We start from the raw sequence: 27,062 nt of genomic DNA on the forward strand, positions 1-27,062 counted from the left end.
CCACTCATGGTATGCATATGCAGTTACGCACAGATCGTGTACATGTATATCATGAGTGGGTGTATATGCTGCAAATAAAAACATCAATAACAGAAATAATTTGTGTCTTTTTCCTTTTTCGCGTTTACTTGCCGTTGAGTTACTTTTTTATCGTCATATGCAGAATAAACCATCTTCAAGTGCATTTTTTGGTCAGGACAGTTAAATATATCACACTGGTCGTTCTAACATTTTCGCCCCCATCTCCCCCTGTCGCCCCCTTGTTTCTTAAAATCGTCCACTGGGGGGGGGGTATCGCCCAAGTTGGGAACCACTGCGTTACATGGAAACAACCAAGAACATATGGCATTGTAATTTCACAGTAACAGCGTAGTGTCATCATGGGATATGAAGATTTTGATAGTGACGGCCAAAAGCTTGGAGGAAAGGGATATTTTCTCACTAAAACTACAATCGCTTTCGTGTCACTGATGGTGGTGGTGTTGCTGGTAGCTGAAGGTAAGAATATGTTTTGGAAGCTGGCAGATTTTATATTACTCCTCTAACGATATTGTCCCCGGTTGTTACATGTCCACAGGTATGAGTAACCAGGCTGGAAATTTGGGATCTACCTAAATATACGAAGTGACAGAACCATTGCGACATAGTCACCACATATGACAGCAAAATGAGGGTGGGGGTCTTCTGCCGTATGTCTAGACATGTGTGCTCCGGAATTTGTCTAGGATTTTCATTTCGATATTCACCAGATTTCTAATATTTACAATAAATTTAGTACCAGATTTCAATTGGGATCTTGACGTGAAATCTTTAAAAAATTTCAATTTTTGTGCGACAATCGTGTAAATTGCAGTCATCGATGAATTTGAACTTGGATGTCGACATGATTTGTACTAAATTCGGGATTTCGGCTGAGATTTGACTATCAAACCCAGAAAAGTCTCTCAATTTGAAAACATCCGCTTATTTTAAAATAGCGCGAAGTCGTATAGTCCTTGATATATCCCCAGTATCACCACATCAGACTGTAGTATAGAAATTGTACCTGGCAAGCGCAATAGTCATACTCCAATTGCCGAGAGTGTGCGTCGGACGGTCGATGTAAATAGTCGATTCGAAACCAATTACAATCGTGACTTTTAATGAGAATACTTCGATATCGCTTGTATGTTTGGTTTCAGGAGATAAGCATCAGTATCTATATATGAGCGGAAATGTCGTATGCGGGGCAAAGATAACATTGGGAAATAATACAAATGACTATTGATATTATGTCAAAAATAAATACATTGGAATTTCCAGATTTGATTTAATCCGAATCGCGATGCAATTTCACCCGCTGTAAAATAATTCCAGGTCTCATAATCGGATTAGCTGGACGGCCCGAATGTGAGGTTTACGCTCCTATAGATGCGACAACAACTAAAGCCCCCCCGACGACAGCGACCACAACGCCGATAACCGTCACCACCACCACCAGCATGTCCACAACGACATTTGAAGATGTAAGTGAAATTTAGTTCAGGGTTATCATAAATTCGGCCTACCGCTCATTGTTAACAATATTGCTGTAAAGGACATTCATGAACCATTTGACTTCATTCAACACAGATTCGTACACATGCAACGACGGCTAACGGCTGATACTGAAGTTCACATGCATAGGCTGACATTAATGGCAGGACATAGCTTGAATTGATCCATGTCACATTATATCAAGGATTGTTCGGCGTTGTGATGCAACAGTGCAGTGGTTCCCAACATGTGGTACGCGTACCATTAGTGGTGCGCGAAGGTCTTTCAGGTGGTACGCAAGTAGATTCTGTTTTTTTATTCGACCGGAGGGAGTTATTCGTTCTGGTGGGGTTGATTTTGAGATTTTGAAACCGTTGTCGTCGTGGGTAGGGGCAATCCCACCCATGACGACCTACGGGGAAGACATCTAGTTGCAAAGCATTGGGATTTATACTTAACTAAATTCCGTTTTAATATATTTGACCACAAGAATTCCAAGTGGATCCACTACAGAAATCATATACTGCGCCTTAAAACTGACAGGCTGTTTCTGCCAAAGGTTTTTGACCGCCTTCGGCGCGCGTACCTTATGCAGGTGGTACGTGAGCACTGCATAAAACCTCGAAATGGTACGTGAGTGGAAAAAGGTTGGGAACCACTGCACCAGTGGCATAGTAAACAGGCCCGCGAACGGCATACATAAATCACATCGATATATCTATATATATTAGGGTTGTCCAAAATTTGGAAAATCTCAAAAAAGATGCGTATCCATGTCTCATTCTATAGATTATTGATAAAAAACGTCAATGAACATGCAATAAGCTTACAGGAAAGTCGTTAACATTTGTCTTAACGCGTTTGAAAGTAGCTCCCATAGAGTGGGCGTGTCAGCGACCATGGAACGGCGAGAAGACTTGTAATCACGAAATCACGTCTCTTGATAGGTTAATCAGCTATGCTTCAATGATCACGACCACGGCGGCTTGCTGATTATGTGCTTCTACTAGTTCAAGAAGTACGCTAACGGCAATGATGATTCTGCAAGCGCATTGTACGTTGGTGATTAAATACTAAAATGAGACACTTGGTCATTGAATTTTCAGCGTTAAAACTAGATAACGATAGGTTCAGAACAACAATACCGTCTTGCATGCATGACAGAGGTGAAACAGCGAATGCTTGTGAACTTATAGGTCCCTGAAATACCTATCTGATATGATTGAGATTACGCCAAGTGGTCCTGCTTTTCTGGGTGCAGTGCAGGTGAAGTATATTAGTTATCACCAAACTGGTGCAGCACACCATGTGAGATGGATTCTGGACACAATCCTTTATGCTCAGAATATGTGTGGGCCGACCAGGTAGCTTGCATTGGGACTCTGAAGAAATGTAACTACCGCACCGCTTCAATACATTCTTTTTTATGTCCATGTCTGGTTTGATTCAAGCATTAGTCGTGATGCAGCCGGTAATGATCTAAGATTCATTATGGACATGATAAACAATGCAAGCGAACAGTCTTTTTACTGGTCCTACCAGCATAGTCTATGCTTGCCTTTAGACCTTCTTCCGGGGCATAATTGAGGACTTAGACAGCACTCGTAGGTATGATTCATTATGCTACAAGAATGTGACAAGTGACAAGCATAAATGGCTGATTCATCCAGCCCGTACAGCTTTTAAGACTTCAATTATATAGGCTACCACAAGATAAGATCAGACACAGTAGTGTCAATGTCAAGTTTTATATTTGTATTCATTCATGGAACATCCCCCCTCAAACTACAAGTTCGTTCACCACTTGCATAAGCGCCTTTGCAATATTTCTTCTCGTGTTTTTGTGCTTTCTCTCGATGAAAACAAGGCATACAGGCTACAACGGTAGCCTTCACAATAAGCCATCAAGTCATGTATTTGAAGTTTTTGTGAAGCAGCTGTTCTTTGTTCATCATGTATTTCGTCACTCAACATGTTCTGAATTAATCTTGAATCATTATCTGCGAAGCAAACTACAATGCGCTTACAGAATTGCAGCTATTAGCCGACTCCTTGACCAGCTGATCAGCAAGCCGCCACCGTCGTGAGCATTGAAGCATAGCAGATTAGCCAATTAAGCGCCGTGATTTCGTGATTACTAGTCTGCTTGCCGTTCTATGGTCGCTGACACGCCCACTCTACGGCAGCTGCTTTCAAACGCATTTAGACAAATGTTAACGACTTTGCTGTGAGCTTATTGCAGGTTCATTGACGTTTTTCATCTATAATCTATAGAATGAGACATGGATACGCATAAATTTTGAGATTTTCCAAATTATGGACAACCCTAATATATATATTGAACATGACGTGTATTCTGTTTGTAACGGTTCGAGCGTGAGTTTAGAAATTGGTAAGCGAGATAGTGTAACAGTGATGCGTCCGGCTTATTGATCGGTAGGCCGTGGGTTCGATCCCCGGCCGGGTCAGACCAAAGACTCGGAAACTGGTATCTCAGCATCCACGGATAGCACGGAGGAGAAGAAAAAAGCGGGGTGCTGTCTATAGCTAGGTGGCTTACGGTCGTATCGCACCTCCGTCGTCAAAAGCATATCGATGGTACAGGCGAAAACGAATACCCCCATTCCCTCTCTCTCTCTTTCTCTCTCTCTCTCTCTCTCTCTCTCTCTCTCTCTCTCTCTCTCTCTCTCTCTCTCTCTCTCTCTCTCTCTCTCTCTCTCTCTCTCAAGTGTCTGGTTAGTAAATATTGTAAATTGCCTCCAAAATGATTCGAAAGAATGCCAATCGTTAAATCATTTTACTTTCGACGGACGACAGATCGTGACTAATGCGTGATCGTTTAATGCTGGCAGTATGGTCCCCTGTAGCTTGCATCAAGTCTTCTATGTCATGCAATATTTGCGCGGAATGTCAAATAAACTTGGAAGCCTGTATGTTCTGACGTCATAATCAGTTTAAACAAGCAAGAATTAATGTTTGATCAAAGAATTCAACTCAAATATATACTCACGCGTATACTTTTGTAGTTCCGCTATGTCCTTCACGCTACTGAATGGTGTAGCATACTCGAAAACCTTGCGGCTCCAAGCACGTCGGTGGTGCAGACGAAAATAGGCGTCATTACCTCCTATTCTGGAAATGAAATGAACGTTGCTACGAATTTCGTGGTGTCGCATGAACTTACTGTCGTTTATCAATTCTCACACTATAATTGTTTCCGTGTGACTTTTGATGTTAACACAGAGTATTTTCATATATCACTAAACGGGGCTTCTACCAATCCTTTTCCAACCACGGCCCGCAAAATTAGGAAGTAGTGATAATGAAAAATAACTGCAGTGTAAGCGTTGCTTGGTTCAATGTATACGAGTTTTGGAGTGAACTGGACTTGAAGTATTGGAACCCGCGGTAAATATGCGGTGATACAGCTCATTGATGTATATCAAAAAGTGTTGGATTATCAGGATCAATGTAGCATACGCACTATTTCGTTACTTTAGACTTGTAATTGAGTGAACAAAACCATCGAAGTGCAGCATTCTATAAAATATATCTCTGGCAGTATTTTCGAGACTATTGAGCAATAAACTACTGCAGCAACTCTAACCGCTTGCCCGAAGCAAGCAACCAATGAAATGCCACATTATTTATGGATCTAGTCCACCATATACCACGAATAAATATTGAGTGCTTAGCTTCCGAACAATGCATAGAGTGGAATTAAATTCCGTTCATATATATGTTATTTTGGCATACTTGTGCAGGACAGTAACAGAATATTTCTGCAGTTTGGAGAACTTTTATGGTTTGTATATTCTGCAACCAACAGAAGTGGTTGTGTTTTTACACTACTTTCATTTCTACTCAGAGGGGTCAAAGTAGTCAGCGTTACTACTCAAGTAGATGCAGAGGTAACCGCCTGACTTCCTACTGAATTACAAGTAGCCTATATGCAGCGATTTCTAAGAGATCAAAACTACTTCCAGTGATATAGAAAATGAAAGGTCTGACAATTACACAAGTAAATAGTTCCAAAAAGTAGATTTCATCGAGGGCCGCATGCTTTTAACAGATATTACAATCAGAGGCGCTACTTTAAAAGTTGCACTGTGTATCTTGGACGAATGAATAATGCAACTACTAATAGGGTTACCATATGTCCTACTTTAGAATGATGTGTCCTACTTTTTCAGGAAATCGAAAATGTCTCCCGCGTAAACCTAAACGTCCTCCTTTTTGAAGTGCCATCCTTCTTCATAGCTTCGACAGACAGGCTAATGGACAGACACAACTAAAATGGCATAGATGAAGCGAAATCAAAATCGAAATGCGGATGTCCGGACGGGTCTTTTGGGAATAGGACTGGAAAAATTACCTATTTATTTCAGTCAAAACCACATCAGTGTTATTTTAAAGAGAGAACTCGGCAGTCGAGTTGGAAAGATGACCTTTTTAAGTCAGCACAACATGATTTCCCGTAAAAATTCTACAACTGGCAGTTTTCTAGTCCGATAATGTAACTTTTGTAACTTATGAAAAGTGTCCCCCTTTCCGGACTCTGGAATATGGCAACCCTAACTACCAATATCTGTAATTATCAAATATGTATTTAGTTACCGTGATATAGAGGCTATTACACATGGTTTCTATGACAATTTCAATCGCAAAAGTGATGAAAAAGGCATCTCAAAACGACATCGTTTCAAAATCCTAATTATATAAAGTACATAAGTATAAGTATATGACGAAATAGCGCATAGGTATAATCCGCGGCTGCAGCACCAATGGGTGCGGGTTCGAGTCCGACCGAGGTCGACTTCAGAATTCCTATGCCTAAGTGATGGGGGTTTACCTAGGCTCTACCTCTTACAAAAAGCCTAGAAGTGGGTCGTGCTATAAGTCAGCAGTTACGGAAAAAATGAAGAATCTCGGCCTGGTGTAAATGACCGTATAGTAGTCGACAAATACCATGAATACCACAAAAAAGTATAAGGATCTTTGCGATACTGGTTAGAGCTAGTTTCAAAGGACACTGTGTGTCCGATTTGAATCTCGCTGGTAACGCTAAAATCGTCTATTCAAAGGGGCCCTGGAAGAATTTCAGGATGCCTCTCAATCTTATTCCGTACGAGTACGACATATCACTGCGACCCATCTTGGATCTCGGCACACCGATATCGTATAACAATTACACGTTCAAAGGCTCGTCAACCGTACGATATGTCTGCGATATTCCAACCCCGTACATAATACTACACACCAGGTGGGTACCAGAGGGTGATTGCGATGAAATTTCGAGTGGGTCTGGGAACTGGAAAAACAAGCGATATTTCCGGAGGTGGCCAGTAATCGAGTAGTCAATTGAGATTTTCCGACTTGCACCACTTACATATATTTATGGTTTCTGGACCACTAACACTTCTCTGAACAGTTCTTGAAGCATAACTAAGGCGTAAAACATTAGATGTAGCATACCTAGTCTACAAGACATGGATTTGAACTTGAAAAAATTTAATATTTCAAGATTTTTGCTTGATTAGGATCGAATATGTGTATACGATTTTTTAAGCTGGATTTGGATTTTTATTTAGATTTTAATATAATTTATCATTTTATGCTTGCTTTGTTAAAATATCTGTAATTACGGAACATGAATTACATGATACAAAATCCAGTATGGATTTAAATCTGAAATCCGGAACACGATTTGAATAAGAGTATTAAATACATGAAACCCTGAAGCCTGCAGCAGCTCGATCGCAATATAGCATCGAATTTATCGAACATGTATTTGCCTCCAACGTTGCCGGAACCTTCATAAAATTCAGTCATTACAACTTACAGTACCGAATGAAGTTCATGAAGCCTAAATGTTTCTTATACAAATCACGTGATGTTGGAAATTTTGAGATTTACGTATGGTCAACCTGCTCTTCCAGGCTTCTGGATTACGCCCTGTCGGACTGGACACTGAGTAAAATTGGCGGAGGATCAATTACTTTGAAACGAATGTTCTTTTACGAGCCGAACGCCTACGTGATTTTCGAAACGGAACAATCGTGTGAGCAAGGGGAGAGTTACGAATTACACGTGGCTGACTTTACAGGACAGCTGAGAAATGACGGCGATGGTCTTTACAGCAGTGACTATTATAACAACGACGGAGATTACATGTAAGTTCTCGTCTTTGAGAATAGTTTGGTGGGCGTGAATAAGCCCCCAGAGGCATGTAGTGTTTCATCATCACCCTAGGGTTCTCTTTTTCGCACCGTAAAAGAAGTCCATAGGTCAGTGATTGTCAACCTTTTTCAAAATGTTACACCCTTTTCCGGATTTCTTCAAACTTATACACGATGGTCTACGCCAGTGGTTCCCAACGTGGGCGATATCGCCCCCCAGGGGGCGATTTGGCGATCCAGGGGGGCGAAAATGACGAAGGGGGCGACGGGGGGGCGAAAATGGACGAAGGGGGCGACGGGGGGCGAAAATAGCGAAGGGGGCGATAGGGGGGCGATGACGCGTAAAAACGGCTGACCTTTTTTTTTTTTTTTTTTTTTTTTTTAGTCATCCACCTAGCACCTAGAAAAAACGTTATTTTCAGCTCTGAGCGGTGAAATATGACCTTCTTTTTTTTTTTTTTTTTTTTTTTTAGTCAACCCGCCGGTGATTACAGTCTGTTTGCCCAATTATCGGTGCACAAAATTTGGGGGGCGATGATCGGTGTTGACCTCGAAAAGGGGGCGATGGGTCGAAAAAGGTTGGGAACCACTGGTCTACGCAATATAACAGATATGTGGTAATCCTGATCGGAATAGGCAAGTGTAAGGCTGCAACGTATAACAAATGCATATTTAATATTGCATCGGTCATTTCATTCGAACGTTGCTGCTGAATTTCCTCAGCCAGTTTTGGATGTAGCCTTTTTTCAAGTGCCCTCTTAAGAGGGAATCAACATCCTTGATACAAATACTTTTTTAGACTTAATTTTGACGATAGCAGAGAATATTCTCATATTTAGGGTTACGGTATATATTGCAGTACACTGTGCATACAAGTACATGCCAAGCAGGAATTGAACTGTCTGATAAACGCATGGCAACTCCGCACTACTCTACTGCACAAATATGGTTAAACAACCAAGAGAAAGATTTTGTTTTAACATTACAACTCGTACAATGTACATCCAGTAAATATGGTCTGAAGCATAAAATTGCTTATTTATAGTGATAGTGAGTCATCGGTCTACTGCAATGTGATGTCTGGTAGTCTACAAAGCAGTGCACAATATAAAAATGGTCCACCCCTTCTACATTATGGTACGCCCGAGTGATATAGAATGGCTCGCATTCATAATACCGTAATTTTTCTCCGTCCTAGCTGTTTGTTGCCCTATTTTTCAAGTATCAGAACCGATAGACGAATTATCAATAATGTGGCGACTTTACTATTCTTCCAAGATACAATGAAATGTCTGTCTTGGCCGTCCTAGTCGCCGTCCTTGTCTCATGTCATATCACTTGGTTCGAGTTATGCACAATGACTCGAGTACAAGTCGCGTCAACACACAAATTGACTCTCAAGTCAAGTCATTATACACATTTGAAAAATGACTCGAGTCGGGGCCTACGATAAGTTATAGTAGGCCCCGCTCGAGTCAAGTCGAGTCTCCAAATAAATCGTGACTCGAGTCATTACAATCTTGTCTGACCTAATTCAGAGTCATCGCAACCTCTCAAATGGAATGGACTGGCGCCAGGAAGACATTTCCGTGCTTCGACGAGCCGTCGCTCAAAGCCAAATTTGTAGTGACGTTGTGGCATAAAACCTCAACCGGCTTCTTCTCTTTGTCCAACATGCCGGAAGTTAGTCAGCAGGTAATCCGGACTTTTCATCTTTGCGCGGACTTTCATCTTCTTAATAAGATTTGTCTGCAGTTTAAATTAATATCCGTTTACAGTGCTTCCGAGCCTTTCACAGTTCGCGACCAATTCTATATGCAAATATAGTTGTACGACGCACAATAGGCTTTGAGCGAACGAATTAGAACGTAGTTCCACTCACGATGAGTCGCGTGAGTGTGACAAAACGTCGACAAGTGACATTACGCGATAATTCCGGAATACGAGTTTATCAAGCAGATAAGAATTACTAAACGTAATAGATTATTACAAATGAGAAAGCGCGTATTCTATCGTCGAAGACATAGAGACATATAACAAGGAATTTAAGGAATAAGCAGTAAACACGGTTCTGGTGCACAAAGCCTTAGCAGCTAAGCACCACTCATCACAAATACCCACCCACCCACAAAGAGTTCTGAGTTGCTTGCATCGTGGAAATTATTTGCTGATTATTGCGGCAAATCGGAGAGGATTGCTGCATTTGCAGATTAACTTTCGCAAAGCCTAGGGAGGAAGGAATGCATTCCCACCTACAGACATACACAATTACACACTGCTCAATTTCGCGCTACCCCACGAATTATTGTGAGCACGAGAACACGACTTGCGGCGCTTATGGGCCCGAGAATAATTCAATTTAGAGGAGAACGTATATTTGCTCGTCGGATGTTGTGAGGATAAAGTATTTGGTATATTGGGTAAATTGAATAGAAAACTGCAACATTTAGAAGTTCTTCGCGGCCCGTCTGAAATAGCTTCGCGGTCCACATGGTTGGGAGGCACTAGTTAGGGTCATAACCTTGCGAGACGGGCCACGTTTGCGTTTGTACCATCAAACGATTGAACGCATGCGATATATCTGGGAGAATTCTTCAAAGAATTTGATCCAATAATTCGTTGCTTCCTCTAAATCTCTACAATTGATTATTATTAGGGTTGTATTTAAAACAAAAATTCATTTAAAACATACATATTTAAAACAAGGCCCTTGTTTAAAACTTCTTTTTAAGTCATGACGTTAATAATATTCCATTGTGACGTCATAATCGATTACATTGGCAAATAAAGACATAGGGTAAATAAAGCTACTTTGACGAAATAGGCTTCTAACGCCTGTCATACACGGACCAAAAATATTCTTAACCAGGACTACATCGTCATGCAGCATTTTCACAATCGTGGTCATGATCATCAGAACATTTCATCCCGTACCCATGGTCTATATTTGCTATAGCTGTTTAGCCGACTATTTCGAGGGTTCAACCATGCCATATCGTATACGTTGGCTATATCGGGTGTAGATCGTCCGTAGGCTCAAACTACATGTCTTGGGAAAGTATTTACACAAGTATAGCATAATTATAGCAACCCTAATTACGAGGACGCTTCCTGTATTTGGTAAACGATACCATTAACTGAACTGGCGTGCGATTCTAAACGGAATTCGTCATATTCGAATTAAATTGGCGAGTAACGCGCACATAATTCTTTCACCCATGGCCCAAAACGAAGGTGGTGACCTGGTCAGCAATCGGCGTTGCTGCGCAGGTAGGCATTGAAGTCGCACCTAAGATGTTATTTCGAATACAACTGGAAGTATCGATTCCCAAGATTTTTCAAAACTACCTCAAGTGTATGTAGAATATGAGCGGTTTGAAAATTACCCAAGTGAGTCGTGTCAAAATTAGGTTCCTTCGACGCGTCGCATACTCTTAGCACTCAGTCAGCATTGGCTACTTTCGAAATGAAAGATGCTTCATAGCGGGTGACACAAAATAACTAATGGCGATCAACTTTTCGAAAAGATATCAAGTGTCCATGATACGGGGACTATTATGATTGGTTGTCATGACAACTTCACTCGTAAATTTATTACAATGCAGCCAAAAATGACTTTATAGTTTACAAAAATTCCAATTTTAAAATAGCTCTTCAGAACCCGTGAAAGTGTTGAGTGACTCAAAAAGCAAAGCATTGAAACTTGCTCATGACATAGTCGAAAAGGTGTAATATATTTAATCTTCATATTTCGGAGAATAGCATTTCAATAGTAGAATATGTGTAGCATGGCCGCCAGCCGGGTTTCCCTGCCGATTCAGTTCCATAGGTACAATCACAGTACCTCTCGCCATCACAACCATAGTTGATCAAACTCTACCACGATCTCAGTCACTACCCTCCCCACAATCGCGTGCACGCCGTGCGTGGCATCAATTCCAAACTGTGATAAAGAACAATGTCGCACAACCAAGAATGCCACACTTGTGGGTGAAATTTAATTAATAATTCACATGAACCTACGGCATTGGGATATCATTCAATAATCATCACTTTTGTAGACTCAAGTGTTTGATATGGAACAATGGACTGGAACCACATTCGCACAGACGGTGGTTATGCCGACATATTTACTTGCGATGGTTGTCAGCGACTTCGGATACCTTGAAAATTCTACAACGGATGGTGTTCAGGTATATGCAAAACTTTATTATCAAACATTTCTGTTTTCGGAGTAGTTTAATCCAGTGATTCTCAACTGACGGTCCGTGACAAGTTTCCTGTCGTTCCGCCAAGTATTACAATTTCTTATCTCAATTAGTAAATGCAAGAAATTGGTTGCTTGTCCATTAATTGGAGAAATAAATTATATCATGTTATAAGACATTTCGTCACAACGTTATAAGTGACATAATATCAATTTCAGACCAACATTTACGCAAGAAAGGATTTCATCGCAGCCGGGGATGCAGAGTACGCGGCCCAAATTACCCCCATCCAACTTGAATTCTTCGAAAATTATGTCGGGATTGATTACACGCTTGCCAAATCAGGTATTTATCTCCGACGTATTGACCACAGCGTTTCCGTATCCGGAATTGATCTCGTTCTGTTGCCGAGTTCGAATATAAATACGGTTTTTCGAGACACGTCAATTTAATCCGGCCCAATTCTTCAAACCGCATCTAAATCGTTGATATTCACTGCATCAATCTCTAGATCTCTCCTTGTGGGGAATTAAGAAAATTAACTGTTTTAATTGCAAATCAATTCATTGTCTAAATCAGTGGTTCTCAAACTTTTTCGACTTGGGGTACACTTGAAAAGTTATAAAACTCTCGCGGCACACTTGGACCGAGAAAAAATGCTTTGAAAAAGATAGATGTTTTTGTTACATGAACAGAACATATGCCAGGGTTGTAATGACTCGAGTCATGACTCGACTCGAGTCACGATTTTATGATGACTCGACTTGACTCGAGTCATTTTCTCAAAATACGGAAATGACTCGACTCGACTCTAGTCAATCTGTGTATTGACTCGACTTGGACTCGAGTCATTGCGCATGACTCGAACCAAGTCATATGACTCGAGACTCAGACGGCCAAGACCGACATTTCATTGTAATTTCGAAGAATAGTAAAGTAACCACAATATTGGGATTTCGCCTATTGGTACTGGTACTTGAAAATGCCACCAGAAACTGCTAAAAATGAGGAAATTAGTATAATATGAATGCGAGCCATTCGATATCACCAAACAAAATTATAGAAAGTGGATTTAGCAAGACTTAAACTGGAATCTGGTCAGTCAACACAATGACTTGGACTCGACTCGAGTCATAATACCATGACTCGGACTCGACCCTCTGTTCGTTGACTTGTACTCGGACTTGACTCGGTGGTGAATTGAAAATGACTCGACTTGACTCGAGTCAAAACTATAAAAGTGAGATTGACTTGTGACTCGGAACCTTGTGACTTGGTTACAACCCTGAATATGCAATAGAAAGGAGGTTGAACTGTTTACAAACTTACCCGCATTTTGTAATGCACATCCATATATATTAAAAAGATTTTAGCAAAGGGCGAACAAACTACTTGCGTTGAAATCGCCAAACAAACCTAATCAACAACAATAACCCACATTTAGGCATTAATTAGTAAGCAGTGTGTCTGGTTTACAGCTTGCTTTTAATTTCCCTCAAAAAGAAAATACATATAGTTGCTGGAAGACAGCTAAAATATACCCCATTTCTTTTGGAGAAATAGCTTTAAAATTTTGTAAATCAATTAGCTGATCTTCTGCTTGATTTCTTTGGATGCCATAACTGATTTCATCGTCACTTGTGCTTATTTATCAGCTGCTGAAAAAGCTAAAGCGCGGATATTAGGCTTCAGGTATTTTTTCAAAATATTATTCAGTTCTTTTTCGAAACTCCAGGAATGTTCGCGGCACACCTGAGAATCTGTGGCTGCACAGTAATGTGCCGCGGCACACAGTTTGGGAATCACTGGTCTAAATTCGGCTGATGCGACCCGACTTGCGATTTATCAATGGTCAGTAGTCCTAAGAACGAATATTTACGGTTACGAATAAGCCATAGCATAACAGCGGTATCATTTCGGTACATGAATTACCATCCCCCCGTTATAAAGCACGGTGTAACGGCCCTCCATATATCGAGAACAAGATATTCATAATTGAAATCTATTTCAGATCAAATTTGCGTCCCGGATTTCAGCGCGGGAGCCATGGAAAACTGGGGCTTGATCATTTACAGAGAAAGGTACTTGATGTATAATGAGACCACAACATCCGACGGCCTGAGAATTTTCATCGCGTCAATCATCGGACACGAATTGGCCCACCAGGTCGGATTAAATTATATATTTTGTGATATCTGTCATCACTGCGACTATAGTATTCACACCATCCAACCGCGTAAACATAAGGGTAAATCATCGTTACATCAGTAAATTACGCCTAGCAGCTATATATTGCACGAATAATATAACGCATATTTAAAGATTTCATTGTCGAATAATACCGTAAAAAGATAGAAATATCATATTCTAGTGGTTCGGCAATCTTGTAAGCTGCGAATGGTGGGACCAGTTATGGCTCAACGAAGGGTTTGCGACCTACTATTCTTATCTGGGCGAAAACTCCGTGAAATCAATATGGAAACCGGTAATGTACAATCCTGTATTTCCGATATATCATAGTTCACACCAACCTAAAATAAATTGCAGTTGATAAGATTCATCAGTGACGAGATGCGACCCGCCTTCAGAGTGGACGAAGTTACCACGTCGCATCCAATTATACGGCCGGTGAATTCTGAAGCAGAAATAGGCTCGATGTTTGACACTATAACGTACAACAAGGTATTCACACTTGAATGGCGTTTCATGAGTTAACGTACAACTTTAGAAGTGATTTTCCAGGGCGGCAGCGTGCTGAGAATGGTGAACGCATTTATGGGTGAAGAGTATTTTATAGCTGCGAATAAGGCAAGTCACCAAGTAGAGCGACAGATCTGTTAGTTGTAAAGCAATTCAAGCGCCGCTAACACTATTTCTCTGTGATCGATAAATGACAAAATTATTGTGCAATAATAGCATTTCAATCAACAGCAGTACCAATTAGCCCGGCATAACGTCCTTTTCGTCATACACATCAAACGTTGTGTCTCTTTTTGAGCAAGAGATTTTACACAGCGATGTATTTCTTATGTGATTCTTCAATTCTTTCTCAACTCTGAGCAGGGTGCACAAAGTATAAATACATGGTTGTAAAATTGGTTTCTTTATTAGATTTTAACCATAGAGAAGCGTTCGAATCAAACTACCAACGCTTTCTGATAACCACATTTTGCTTTCACAACCATTCCTAACTATGACAACCAGCCAAATACTCCAATCCATATGGAGATAAATCCCTGTGGTACAGTGGGTCTTGTTTTGTGCACCACATATTTTCGCCTTCTTGGGTACACGAAGACAAAGGCCACTCCGCCAATGGGAGATATCTAAAGAGGAGAAAAGGTATTTATCTCGTCATCATCCATTGGACTGGCTGCGGAAGCAATATTTTGTGCTATAAAATGCCGTCTCCATGTTGCTCATCCAGCGCAATGGTAAAAATCGCCAACATACACGATGTTCGTTTACAGTGCAGTGCGCGCAGCGGGAATTTAAGATTTTCACCACGACGATGCCGTGTGGTGCAGATCAGGTTTGCGGCGCGTTACCACATATCCCTATACAAACGTGAAATCATATGCATAGGTCGGGGTGCGTTTCTTTCACGTCTAGGCTACCACCACCGAAAAGGTGAAAAAAGCAATAGCGTAAACTGAATCCAATTGAACCCCTTCATGTGGTCTCATTGCTATAGATGTGTTCGCCGCGTTAACACCAACTGGGTGTAAAGAACGAATTATCCCACTAATCATAAATTACCGCTGAATTGATTTGCACCCACGTCATGATAATGTAAACATCAAAATAACTATTTTTTTGGTATGTCGAGGTGGTTTCTATCCAGCAAGTACCAGTATTATCGGTCACGTAAATCAACACGACTATAGCACCTTCATTCACCAGGAATACCTGATGGGCCGAGAATATGGAGTCGCAAATCAAGATCAGCTTTTCTCGTACTGGGCAAACGTAAGTGAATTACATTGAAGAAGGTAAGAAAACTAACGCGGACAATATTCTTTTTCAAACTCACAGCACGTCTCACACCTCAGTCTCCCTACCGAGATGTCAACCATTATGGAGACTTGGACTTTACAAATGGGATTCCCACTTGTAACCGTGACTGACACTGAACCGCTGACCAACACCTTTACCGTCAGCCAAGAGTACTATCTGAGAAAAGCCGACGCGGAACCGGTACACACGCCTGGCAGTATAAAATACGGGCAAGCATATACAGTCGCTATGTAACTTATGAATTGTGGATCTTATCTGTACCTTGTCGTTCAGATACAAGTGGTACATTCCGTTCATGTACAGGAGAGGCAGCAATCTGGCTAGAGAAGCGGAACTGGTATGGATCGTTCCGGATCAACCACGTGGGTTACTTTATTTGCCTTAATTCAAGGCATTGCTTGCTTGACTCAGGGCGGTAAACAGAATGTTAACAATGTGGGATTTACCCAGCGAATAAATAATTTCAGTAAAATCTTGTCACAATTTTCCTTACCACTTCTAGGCATGACAACGTTATTTCTAAGGCTGTGCAACATGATTCGATTACTCAAGTCTCAATCCACTTTTATTCTAATGATTTGAGTCGAGTAGTGAGTGATGATTTTTGAGTAGGCCTACGGTAATTATACGGTCGTTGCCACTAATAGTTAGTCTATCAAAGAATTATAGTTTTGATATTAGCCTATCTACCACTAACGAAGGCTATAAACCTCGATTGAGCGTATCGCTGCATACCAAGCTACTCACGTTACTAGAAATGACGTTTCTGCGAAGTCGTAATCAATCCACATCGTTGTCACATATAGCAATGGAATAGGTATGGTGGAAAGAGGTATCAAGTTTTAAACTTAATGCGATATGGGGTTAACATTATATGCTTTGTGGTCGCATTAAAGACACACATACTCGATTTTGTCCAGCCCCAGTTATTTCTATAGTATCATTTATATCATTAATACGTCACAAAGACTATAGTGTATCTTATTTCCATGTTGAGCAACGTGCATTGTCACAATGCATTCTACTTGATCGCTGTGTTTTCTCTCTCACTTTCCTGTGTCAATCTCCGTTCTCTACTACAGGCGTCGAAACTCGGGTGGCCCGGCCTGTGGGCTCTGAAAGTCTCAATGTCCACAGGGAGATAGGCGACAGATAGAATAACCTGCGTACATGGGAAATTGGCATTTCTGGGTTTCGAACGAGATGCTATTGGTGCCCTGAATGTGTCTTTGCGCATTAACTTTCCCCATTATGATATCAATATTGTCTTGGCAAATATAAATGTAACGATACCAGCGGCATCATTCTTGGTAACCCACTATTTGTATACCTACTACCCTACCCACCCAATTCACCACCGCATCGTGCACTGCATTAGCGTTGGAGTGGGGTCTATTTGAATATATGAGATATTTGTAGGTAATCTTACTTTACAGTTACGTTGACGGAGTCCGAATTCATCCTCGGTAATTCCGAAGTGCAAGGGTACTACAGAGTCAACTACGATATCGGATCGTGGGAGAGAATCGCCAACAGGCTCAACTCAGAATTCTACGTGGTACAAATATTAACAATCCCTCTGATTGTTAACATTATTTAAAGTATTCAAGCAGTTTCACATATCTCAGACTATTATAAATCGTGAAAGAGTCGAGCCTGTAAAATAATTAAATAAATAATTGTATTCATACAAATTAAAACATAACCATTTGCTTTATTATTTTCATCCGTTCATCACACACAATTAACGATGCGATACACAATGCGATGTAATTACTGATAGGATGTCGAAACGACAAGCCACAGTCAATATCGATCTAAGAACCAGCTGGGCCTAAAAAGCCCCGATATTTTAATGTGGCCGTGATATTTTGGATGTAATTATTATAACGCTTTCCTCGCCCAGCTCATTCCTCTATACGTAGGCCTATTCGTCCTTCGTCGTGTGTTTCCATGAACGTCTGTTTTGCAAAGATAGAGTATAAATAGCGAGGAAGGCGCATTTTCTCTTGCGTTGGCGTTGGCCGTTGGCGGTTGAAATAATATATATGTTATAAATGAGGCGATTATCTTTTAACCGATAAAAACTGAAGATTTTGCACTGAAAACTGAATATTTTGGCATTTTTTGACATTAGAAAACTGGATATTGACAAAATATTAGAATTAGACATTGTTGCACATGATATTGGAATTTTAGTAATTTTCCACATTTCAGATTGGAATTTTCTATTCTAAAGAAGTAGCTAGACAGTAATAGAAAATAAAAAAACGTTCAACAATCTTGTCTACATCGCAACATTTAGACCGCAACCTGAAGCTGAGTTTGTACATCTCCCGTACAACTAATACGTTGAGAACCACTGTGATATAAGAGCCAATGTCCACTACGCAGCCAAGTTTCAGATTCGGATTTGAGAAATCGGCGTGAGCTTGTAAAAACTCCATACCTGCTAAAAATTTCACTAGGTTTTAGGTGTGTTGATCATCATGCCATTTCAAATTATTTGTTTCAATCGACAGTTTTGATTTACAATGGACCATCTACAGCAGTAGGCATATGAAGTAAGCTGCAAGGTGTAAAATGTCTATGAAGTTTTCCGACAGGGCAACCTCTATGACGCCAACGAAATTTCGTGAACTTTGTGAGCAATTTTGACAATTTTCCTACTAATGCTAAAATCCTTTTATTTTGCACGTAAAAGATTAATCGCCCTCGTATAAATCATCATTTCTGAAATTTCAAAACTGTAGTATTGCAATCATTGTAAAATTACCATTCACAGGATATACCAGAGGAAAATAGAGCGCAGCTTATCGATGACGCCTTCGCCTTGTCAAGGTATTTATAGCTGTACGGTCATAATTATAATCTAAAACTTCACACGACATCAAAGTAGCATATTCGGGACATTTTGAACCTGCGATGTCACATTACTAATTCGGAATGCGTTATAAATCCGAAACACGTATACAAGTGAGTGCGGACAGACTTCACAGCTCGTTTTAAAATTGGACGCAGCGTGACGTCACCATTGAAAACAAACCTATTAGGAAAAGTACCGTTCTCCCAGTTCCTCGCTCACAACATGGTTGTGTGCAGCTTTGTATTTAGTGGTTCTTACAATGTACTTTTAAGTTGTAACCGTTTAGGTTAAATTATCCTATGACATTTCAATCAAGTATTGACCGAAACTGATAATTTACTATATGTATTCGATTTAATGTTTGCACACCGGGCGCAGCATATAATTTGTAACCATTACTTTATTATTATGAATGTCGTGGCACTTCGCGAAATTAATTATCTAGCTTGTTCAGATTTATGAAAGTTAGTTGCTTGTGATGCAAACGACATTATCCTTGTAATTAGCACCATATCATTCTTTAATGATAATAAAACTACTGTGTTGTGTGACCTCCCATGCCTGTTTCGACTTCAGGCTTCATGAGGTATAAATAGCTACCTTACCAACGTAAAAGTCATATTAACAAGAACAGGAAATAAATCTTGCGGTTCATTCGCATCTCCATAGTCCAATCACTTCGATGGTGAAGACGAAATTGAACTGTCTACCTCAGGGCCGGCCAACCCGTGGCCCGCGAGAAGGTTTTGAGTGGCCCGCGAGGTAATTTCCGAAATTTCTAATATCATCGAAAATGGATTGCACAGATTGTGAACTTGCAAGGCGAACCAAAAATTTGATTAGTCTGGCCGCAACACTAGAGATGTGGTGACTAAAATACTAAAATATCAGTTCCAAAGCATTGACAGATCCATCAGCAATTCTTATATTGGTATATCTTCGTACACTACAATAAAGCAGAATAATTGGCGATATATTTATCAAAGATAAAAATTTTCTACAAGCTTGGTGCAACATGTTGTCACTCGATTTCTTGTTTTTAATGTTGTTTCCCTTTTGTGAAAATGGAAGAATACCTAATGTATCAGATTGAGTCTAACTATATTCGCGATTACGAGACAAAGTGTCGTTCAACATATGCGACATTGCGTTTGCGCTCGCAGTAAGACCGTCGACTATGAAATCTAGGCACGAAATGATTGACGCATGTTGGTCGCAGCTTTCGATATCGATATGTCCATGCGCCGAATAGCCCAGTCCTCGCAAACTTAGAACAGCGATATACAACACGCAATATAGTCAAGTGACAATATTATTCACCTATGAACTTCAAAAAATTTTCGCGCTTTGCGCGGCTAGTGGCCCGCGCAATAGTTCGTCAATCGAATGTGGCCCTTTGGCTGAAAAGGTTGGTCAGCCCTGGTCTACCTAGAACAGGGGTCACCAAGTCAAAATGAGTCGCGAGCCACTTTTCAAATTTCGTAGAGGCCCCGAGCCGCATGACTTCAATATCGAGATAAAAATGGGCAACGTATAGTTTAGCAGCCACGTTTTGACAACTCAACGTCATTACAACGCTGTGCTCTTCAACATGGGCGACGGATATAGGCCTGGTTACCACAAAAGAAATAATATTTTATGGACGAAATGCAAATGCAACGGAAAATATCTTGATCATCACTTTCATTCTATATTGAACTATGAGCTGCGCACGATGCCTGACAACACTCTTCAGCAACTAAAGCAGGGGGAAACCGTTTTGCTATTTACGCCCGCATTCGATAACTTAGGTAGCACACGGCTGTATTCAAGTGCATAGTCGTTATGAACTAACTGCTGGTAGACAAATACCCACCTTAAACTGTCCAGTGTCCATGTCCATTGTCGTTGAACTCCGGACTAATCTATTTACTCATATCGCCTGCAACACCAATGGGTGCGGGTTCGAGTCCGACCGAGCTCGACTTCCGAATTCCGCTACCTGAGTGTTGGAGGTTTGCCTAAGCTCCTCCTCGCCACCTCATCCGCGTCAGCGGTGTCTTACAAAAGCCCAGAGGTGGGCCGTGCTATAAGTCGGCAGTTACGGAAAATAAGAAGAATGTCGGCCTGGTGTAAATGACCATAGTATAGTCGACAAACACCATGAATACCCCAAAACAAAAGAAACTCATATCGCTTTACTATGGGCACCGAAATCGCGAATAATCATTTTATGAATAGGCACAGGGATGCATGTTGTAGTTATTTTTCATATTCATGAGTGAATTTCGTAATTAATATTAGTATAGTTTTACATATTACTATCGAATATTTATCCTTTATCAGCCCATTGTGATCAGATTCACCGGTAGAATTGATGCAGCGGGTGTCTTAGAAAACTTTAGGAAAATTATCCTGTGCTGCATCTTTGGGCGGGCCAATTGTTATTGGTCCTCTTTGTTGGATGCTGTTGTTTCTTGACCTCCCATCAGGGCTATCGATATATAGTTGAAATATATTGGACACGTCCAAACGTAAGCCTATCAGGACAAATTTCCTTCGAGATGAGGAGGACACGATCACAGAATGGTATTTCGTTATGGGGCGCATTATTTTCTACGCATCTCTACCCTACGGCTCAGATTGCAAAGGACACTACTATATTAAAATTCCATTTGACCGGGTTTAAGGTGAAAAAAATCAAGAATAAATCAAACCTCTCAGTAATTAGGGAGTCAATTCATAAATGCAATTTGCTTATTGACGGCCGCCAACATATCTTAATGGAATTGAGTGTCGACGGTCGTATAATTTTCCTTTTACTGCCGCAGTTCGCCAAACCCTGGACTAAAGAATTGATATTGTGGTTAGCTAGACACCGTACTTCCTGGAAAAACTATCTCCTCGTATAGCTTGGTGTTTTGGGGAGCCCGAAGTCGTTTTCAAAGCGTCTCGGTCTTGGCAGTAATGGGCCATTGCGCGTCAAGGCAATATGCTCATTCATATCAGCAAATCTTACTCCATGGAATGATATTTACTATCGCCGAAGCCGTATCAGTTAGTGAGGAATAGTGATATTGGCAAAATGGGAATAGTTTACATTGAACAACAACAACATCAGTATGTTTAAACTGAAATCAATTTCAGCATTTCAAAATGCTCTACTACAATTTCTTCCGAAATTTCAAATCAGGTCGCGGGCCGCAAAATATGACCTCGCGGGACGCGTGTTGGTGACCCCTGACCTAGAACCTACTATAGTGCGGAGCGGATCGACAAACTCTCTAGTACTACTCCGATCCTGTATTTTATCTCTCTGGCCCGACTCCGGCGAGACACACAGGCCGGATTTTAGAAATGACCGTGATCCTGTCCGCAAAACTCCGATAGTAATTAATATTTACCGTTTTATAATATGGTCACAAATTTGACCTTATCTAGACTTTTAAGAAGCTGTATTTTGCAGGATCAAAAAAATCCTAATTAAAAAAATCCGGATTTCCTTTCCTAGACAAGACCCAGGAATCACGACACCGATACAAGTTGGTTGATCAGCAATCTAGCAATTCCTAAATTGAACCTTTTGTTAGAGTTATGGCAATAAATTTCCAGTATCCAATGTTTCCATGCAACTCCCTTCGGAATTTTGAAGAACTTCAATGCTTCCGTTCGCTTTTTAGCTCCGGAAGGTTGGATCCTATTATACCCCTCCAACTGTCTGAATACCTACATCGCGAAGACAGTTACTTTGCATGGGACTCCTTCGTCGACAGTATAAAATATTACGAATACATGCTCGGCAGAACAGAGGTTTTCGGTACTTTCAAGGTAAACATGCACAATTCGATCGAATGGTTGATTAGGGAAATCAATTCGATCTACACTTCCTATGCCACACGAAGCTAAGTATTACATTCCCTTACCTTTGTCATTTATATGCGACTCCTGATATTTTCTCAGAACTACGTGTTGGAGCTTGTAGTGCCTTCTTTGTACAATAAATATGGATGGGACGATGGCGCAAGAACAGACGACAAAATGCTGGAAAGGTAACCGATTTAGGGATGCTGAAAATGTTTTGTTAACGGTCTTGTCTTGTATGAGAACCATGATAATTCAGTGGTTCGAATTGGCAAACGAACCTTAGTTGGTTTTGCTCTGTGACGATATCTGTGGACTAATAGAAGTTTACAGTAGCTTCGACATCTTTTAACGTTATAGCGTACGGAAATGTAACGAATTAAAGTGACTGTTTGCAATTTTTACGGTTGTGTTCGCAAGGGCCTAAACATTTCATTGGTTAGGAGACAAACTCGAATAGTAATCACGTAAAGATCTATTAAAAGTAGATTGTGGTGCAGAATCGCGAACGTTTCTCAGTCAGTCGCCAGTGAGCACTGTCAATTTCCTTGCAAACCCAGATATTGTAAGTGACTAATGATGTCACAGCGAGATGAAATTTTGACAGATGTGGTCAAAGTAGTCAGCATTTCTACTCAGGTAGAAGTAAGGACGAAAATTTCTACTTTGCTACAAGTAGAAGTAGCAATTATCAAAACGCGCCAAAACTATACTACAAGTTCGGATATGTACTCGAGTAATTAGTTTGTATAATTCGAGGTCGTATCTAATCGAAGGAGGTACAATAGGTACAATATTTGAAAATATATTCAGCTACCGTGAGAGAACGGTTATTCGACATGGTTTTATGAGATTTTTATTCATAAGTGATACAACTCCTTTCAAAACTACCTCTTCGTTTTAAAATCCAAATTCAAAGAATAATTAGCTTTGTCTAAAAGCTGTCCAAGTACAGAAGTGGAAATAGTCTTGAGCGAGTCTTTACCAAACAATCTATGTTTCACCGATTTTAATTGGATTGAGCGCATGTTTAGTGGGGGATGGGGGTTGTAGACTGCAGGGGATGAAGACCCGAATAAATCGGAATTGGATGAAGAAGCAAATAAGTTCGGAACCACTGCTCTAACGTGCACAATATATATTTATATTCATATATTGATACGGCTGCAAGCTTACACTTAACTGATCCAAACCCTACTACGTAGGCCTACCGCCTAAAATATGAATTGTTGCAAGCTGCAAATTCCGACACAACACTAAATGTGCGCTGCTGATAGGGCTATACCGGTCTAAGACAAACATTGGGTCAACATTCTGTGGATATATCTCACTATATTGTGCAGACTTACCAGAGCGGTTGCGATAGACGCTGCTTGTTACTACGATCATCCGGAATGTGTGGGAAACGCAACCGAATACCTGCAGGAATGGATGCAATCACCCGAGGACGAAACGTGAGCCATATCATGCGGTGCCTGATTCCAGTTTTAATCCGTGATATGCATTTTTTCAGGATACTGCCGCTGTATTACAGATCTGATATAGTTTGCGCTGCGATCCGTGCTGGTGATATCGAAGAGTGGAACTTTGTATTTGAGAGATACCAAGCCGCTAGTGACGTTGATTTGAAATCCAGCTTGAGGTGTTACAGAACGATCAATTCTACTAGTACTTTATGCCGTTGCATCGATCAAATTGTCGTTTGTCCATAAAATGCACTAATGCAGGTCATACCTTTTAAATTATTTGAGTTGTCATGTATACTTATTTCATACATAATTACTACTCATCTCGTTATCTTATCTTATAGTAACTAATTTCAGATTTCTACTAAATGTATGTGACACTTCGGCCAAACCTATTTATCAAAATTATTCAGACCATTCAGTTTGTATTTCGACTTGAACTAGTTTTAGTTTTGGAATGTCTTAGAAATCGCTACTCGTACCTATAAATGAGTATATATTTACTGTAATACTTCAACTTCTATAGTTGAGTAGCAATACTGACTAATTTTACCACCTCTGCTTTTTATAACGGAGGAATGCTGATGCTGATGCATTCCTCCATTCTTCGAATAAATTGGTTGAAAATGTGATTCATACCCATGTATCATCCGTGCTATGTAATTTGATTAGCATATGACATCTTCATTTTTATTCCTGATATGATTTTGCATTCGAACTGGCGCTGTGCACTCCGCCTGCATTTGTCATTGACGATATTGATATTCAGGTACGGAATGGCCTGCAGTAAAGACCCGTGGACTCTAAACCGCTACCTCGCGTACACGCTCGATTCTTCCAAGATCGATCTATCAGACGCAATCACCATCATGCGATACGTCGGACGAGAGGAATACGGTCGAGATATCGCTTGGTCTTTCCTGGTCAACAACTGGAACGAATTGGTCACTACGTGAGACGCCATACTATATTAGGCTATGGAGCGCGCGTGGATCCTTTTTAATCAAAACCCTGATTTATATTTCAGATTTTCCCGCACTACTGTATTTTCCAGCCTGATCACAGATATTGCCAGGCGCTTTTCGACTGAATTCGACCTTAAACTGGTAATTATGTTTCTAATTTAAAACACTTTAGAATGGTTAGTAACGAGATGCTACTGCTTCGTAGGGTGTATTCAAGTGGTTTATATCGATTATCTACTTCAATTTCGTACTCAACAGATGTGGCCGAAGAAGTCAGTGTGGCTAGTGAAGTAACAGTATAATGTCGTAAATCTCTACTCGAATAAAATTAACAAGATCGATTAACAAGACTAAAAACTGGAAGTGGAAGTCGAAAATTAAAGTTCTGACAAGTACACAAGTAAGCAGTTCCAAGAAATAGATTTCGTCTAGATGTCATAGGCTTTTTGCAATCGATCGGAGGTTCCTACTTTCTAAATTGCAATATGTATCTTCTCGACTCATACAATACGTCTAATGACACTACAGGTAGATGCTATATATAAATATATAATTATTTACCGTGATACATGGGCTATTTCACGCGATTTTTTTGACGACATCTCTGAATAAAGTGATGCAAATTTTTGCCATACGTCTTTCGAATTTTCAAAATCCAAGTTGTTATACGTAAACAATATTATCTAGAAGTGTAAGTAATCTAAAAACATTAATACATTGCTGGTAAGTTAAATCCTGCATTAGTAACTACGCAGATATAGAACTGATTCTTTACTGGTACTCTCCTGGATTGTATTTATAGTACAACTTACATCTTGAAGCGAATCAATATACCTTCTACATTTTGGGTTTTGTCAGGTGGAAATTAGTGTTTGTATAAATTTGCATCACTTTTATGAGTGAGCTCGGCAAACTGACAAAAATGGCAACCTTGAGATGTATCGCTGCATGACTGTAGCAGAAAACGATTCGGAAAAGTACACTTATTTATATAATTGTTGGTCATTCTGATCTGGTCTCGGCGACACAGTGTGCGGTTTCGATAGCTGTCGCTGCTCCTTAAAATGAATTCATTTCGTCAGCTTGAAGACTTCAAAGAGACTACGCCCGACCTCGGAGGCCTGGTGGCATCCATTGACTCAGCCATTGAAACAACCAAAGCCAATATTCAATGGAGGGCCAACAATGAAGCGGATTTGACCCAGTGGTTTTACGATAACGTGGACGTGGTGGTTTGACAAGTTTACGTACCATGGAGTATTATTTTTGTCAATGCAACGCATCAGACGATCATTTTTACCATGAATTTCGAATCAATAAAGCACGAGGGTTACAACTTATAGCGATACTATGCAGACTATCGGCGGATATAAATGTTCCTGAATACATATCGCATAATTGAATTTCTTTCGCGAATAGGATATTGTCTAATTTTCTCACAATGCGTTTTACAATTTCCGATTCATCGTATTCAAACTAAAATAATTATAGTTGGTGATGTACAATACAGTATTGAATATTGCGAAATATTGGTGTGTGAAATGATTGTTAATGGTATTAGAAGTCTGCCTTACCGAGGTCAGAAGAACATGGCAACGGCTTGGCGTTCATCGGCAACTCAGATATACCTTTTAATTCTGGTCCAATAATTACACACGACGTGATAATATCGATGATGGTCCGGTGCATTTATTTTGTCTATTCTCGATTTAAAGGGATGGATTATTCCTTTTCCGAACTCTATAGATAAATGACTGCGGCTCCGTTTGAAGAGGAAAGTGCTACTAATGACTTTTGAAAGCAGATATGTAATAAATTAAAACATGCTTTTGATAAATGTTTGTAAAATATTTCGATATATTCAACTTATAATATTGCCAAGTTTCCATCCAGTACCCGTGCATGTGCATAGCTTCAGGGTGTCGTAGAATACATGGCGGGTATATGTGTACAAAAAGACATGAAAATCCAAGTAAGCCGAATGAACTATACATAACATATAGTAA

At 40.3% G+C, this 27,062-nt stretch overlaps 1 protein-coding gene across 1 annotated transcript; it reads left to right on the plus strand.

The window, feature by feature from the left end:
- Positions 1–293: 293 nt before the first annotated feature.
- Positions 294–26,583, plus strand: LOC145434446 (aminopeptidase N-like). Its single transcript, XM_080311797.1, has 23 exons — positions 294–498; positions 1,357–1,505; positions 6,600–6,778; positions 7,455–7,688; positions 9,233–9,389; positions 11,756–11,887; positions 12,121–12,247; positions 13,914–14,068; positions 14,274–14,387; positions 14,450–14,584; positions 14,645–14,710; positions 15,806–15,871; positions 15,938–16,128; positions 16,193–16,281; positions 17,356–17,477; positions 18,705–18,760; positions 22,445–22,592; positions 22,725–22,813; positions 23,969–24,079; positions 24,139–24,267; positions 24,861–25,043; positions 25,119–25,197; positions 26,139–26,583. Exons 1-23 carry the CDS (start codon positions 381–383, stop codon positions 26,292–26,294), a joined length of 2,985 nt encoding a protein of 994 aa, XP_080167923.1. The 5' UTR covers positions 294–380; the 3' UTR covers positions 26,295–26,583.
- Positions 26,584–27,062: the final 479 nt, after the last annotated feature.

The sequence above is a fragment of the Botryllus schlosseri genome, chromosome 2 (assembly GCF_051294905.1).
Source record: "Botryllus schlosseri isolate E-star chromosome 2, Bs_hap1, whole genome shotgun sequence".
Classification (NCBI taxonomy): Eukaryota; Metazoa; Chordata; class Ascidiacea; order Stolidobranchia; family Styelidae; genus Botryllus; species Botryllus schlosseri.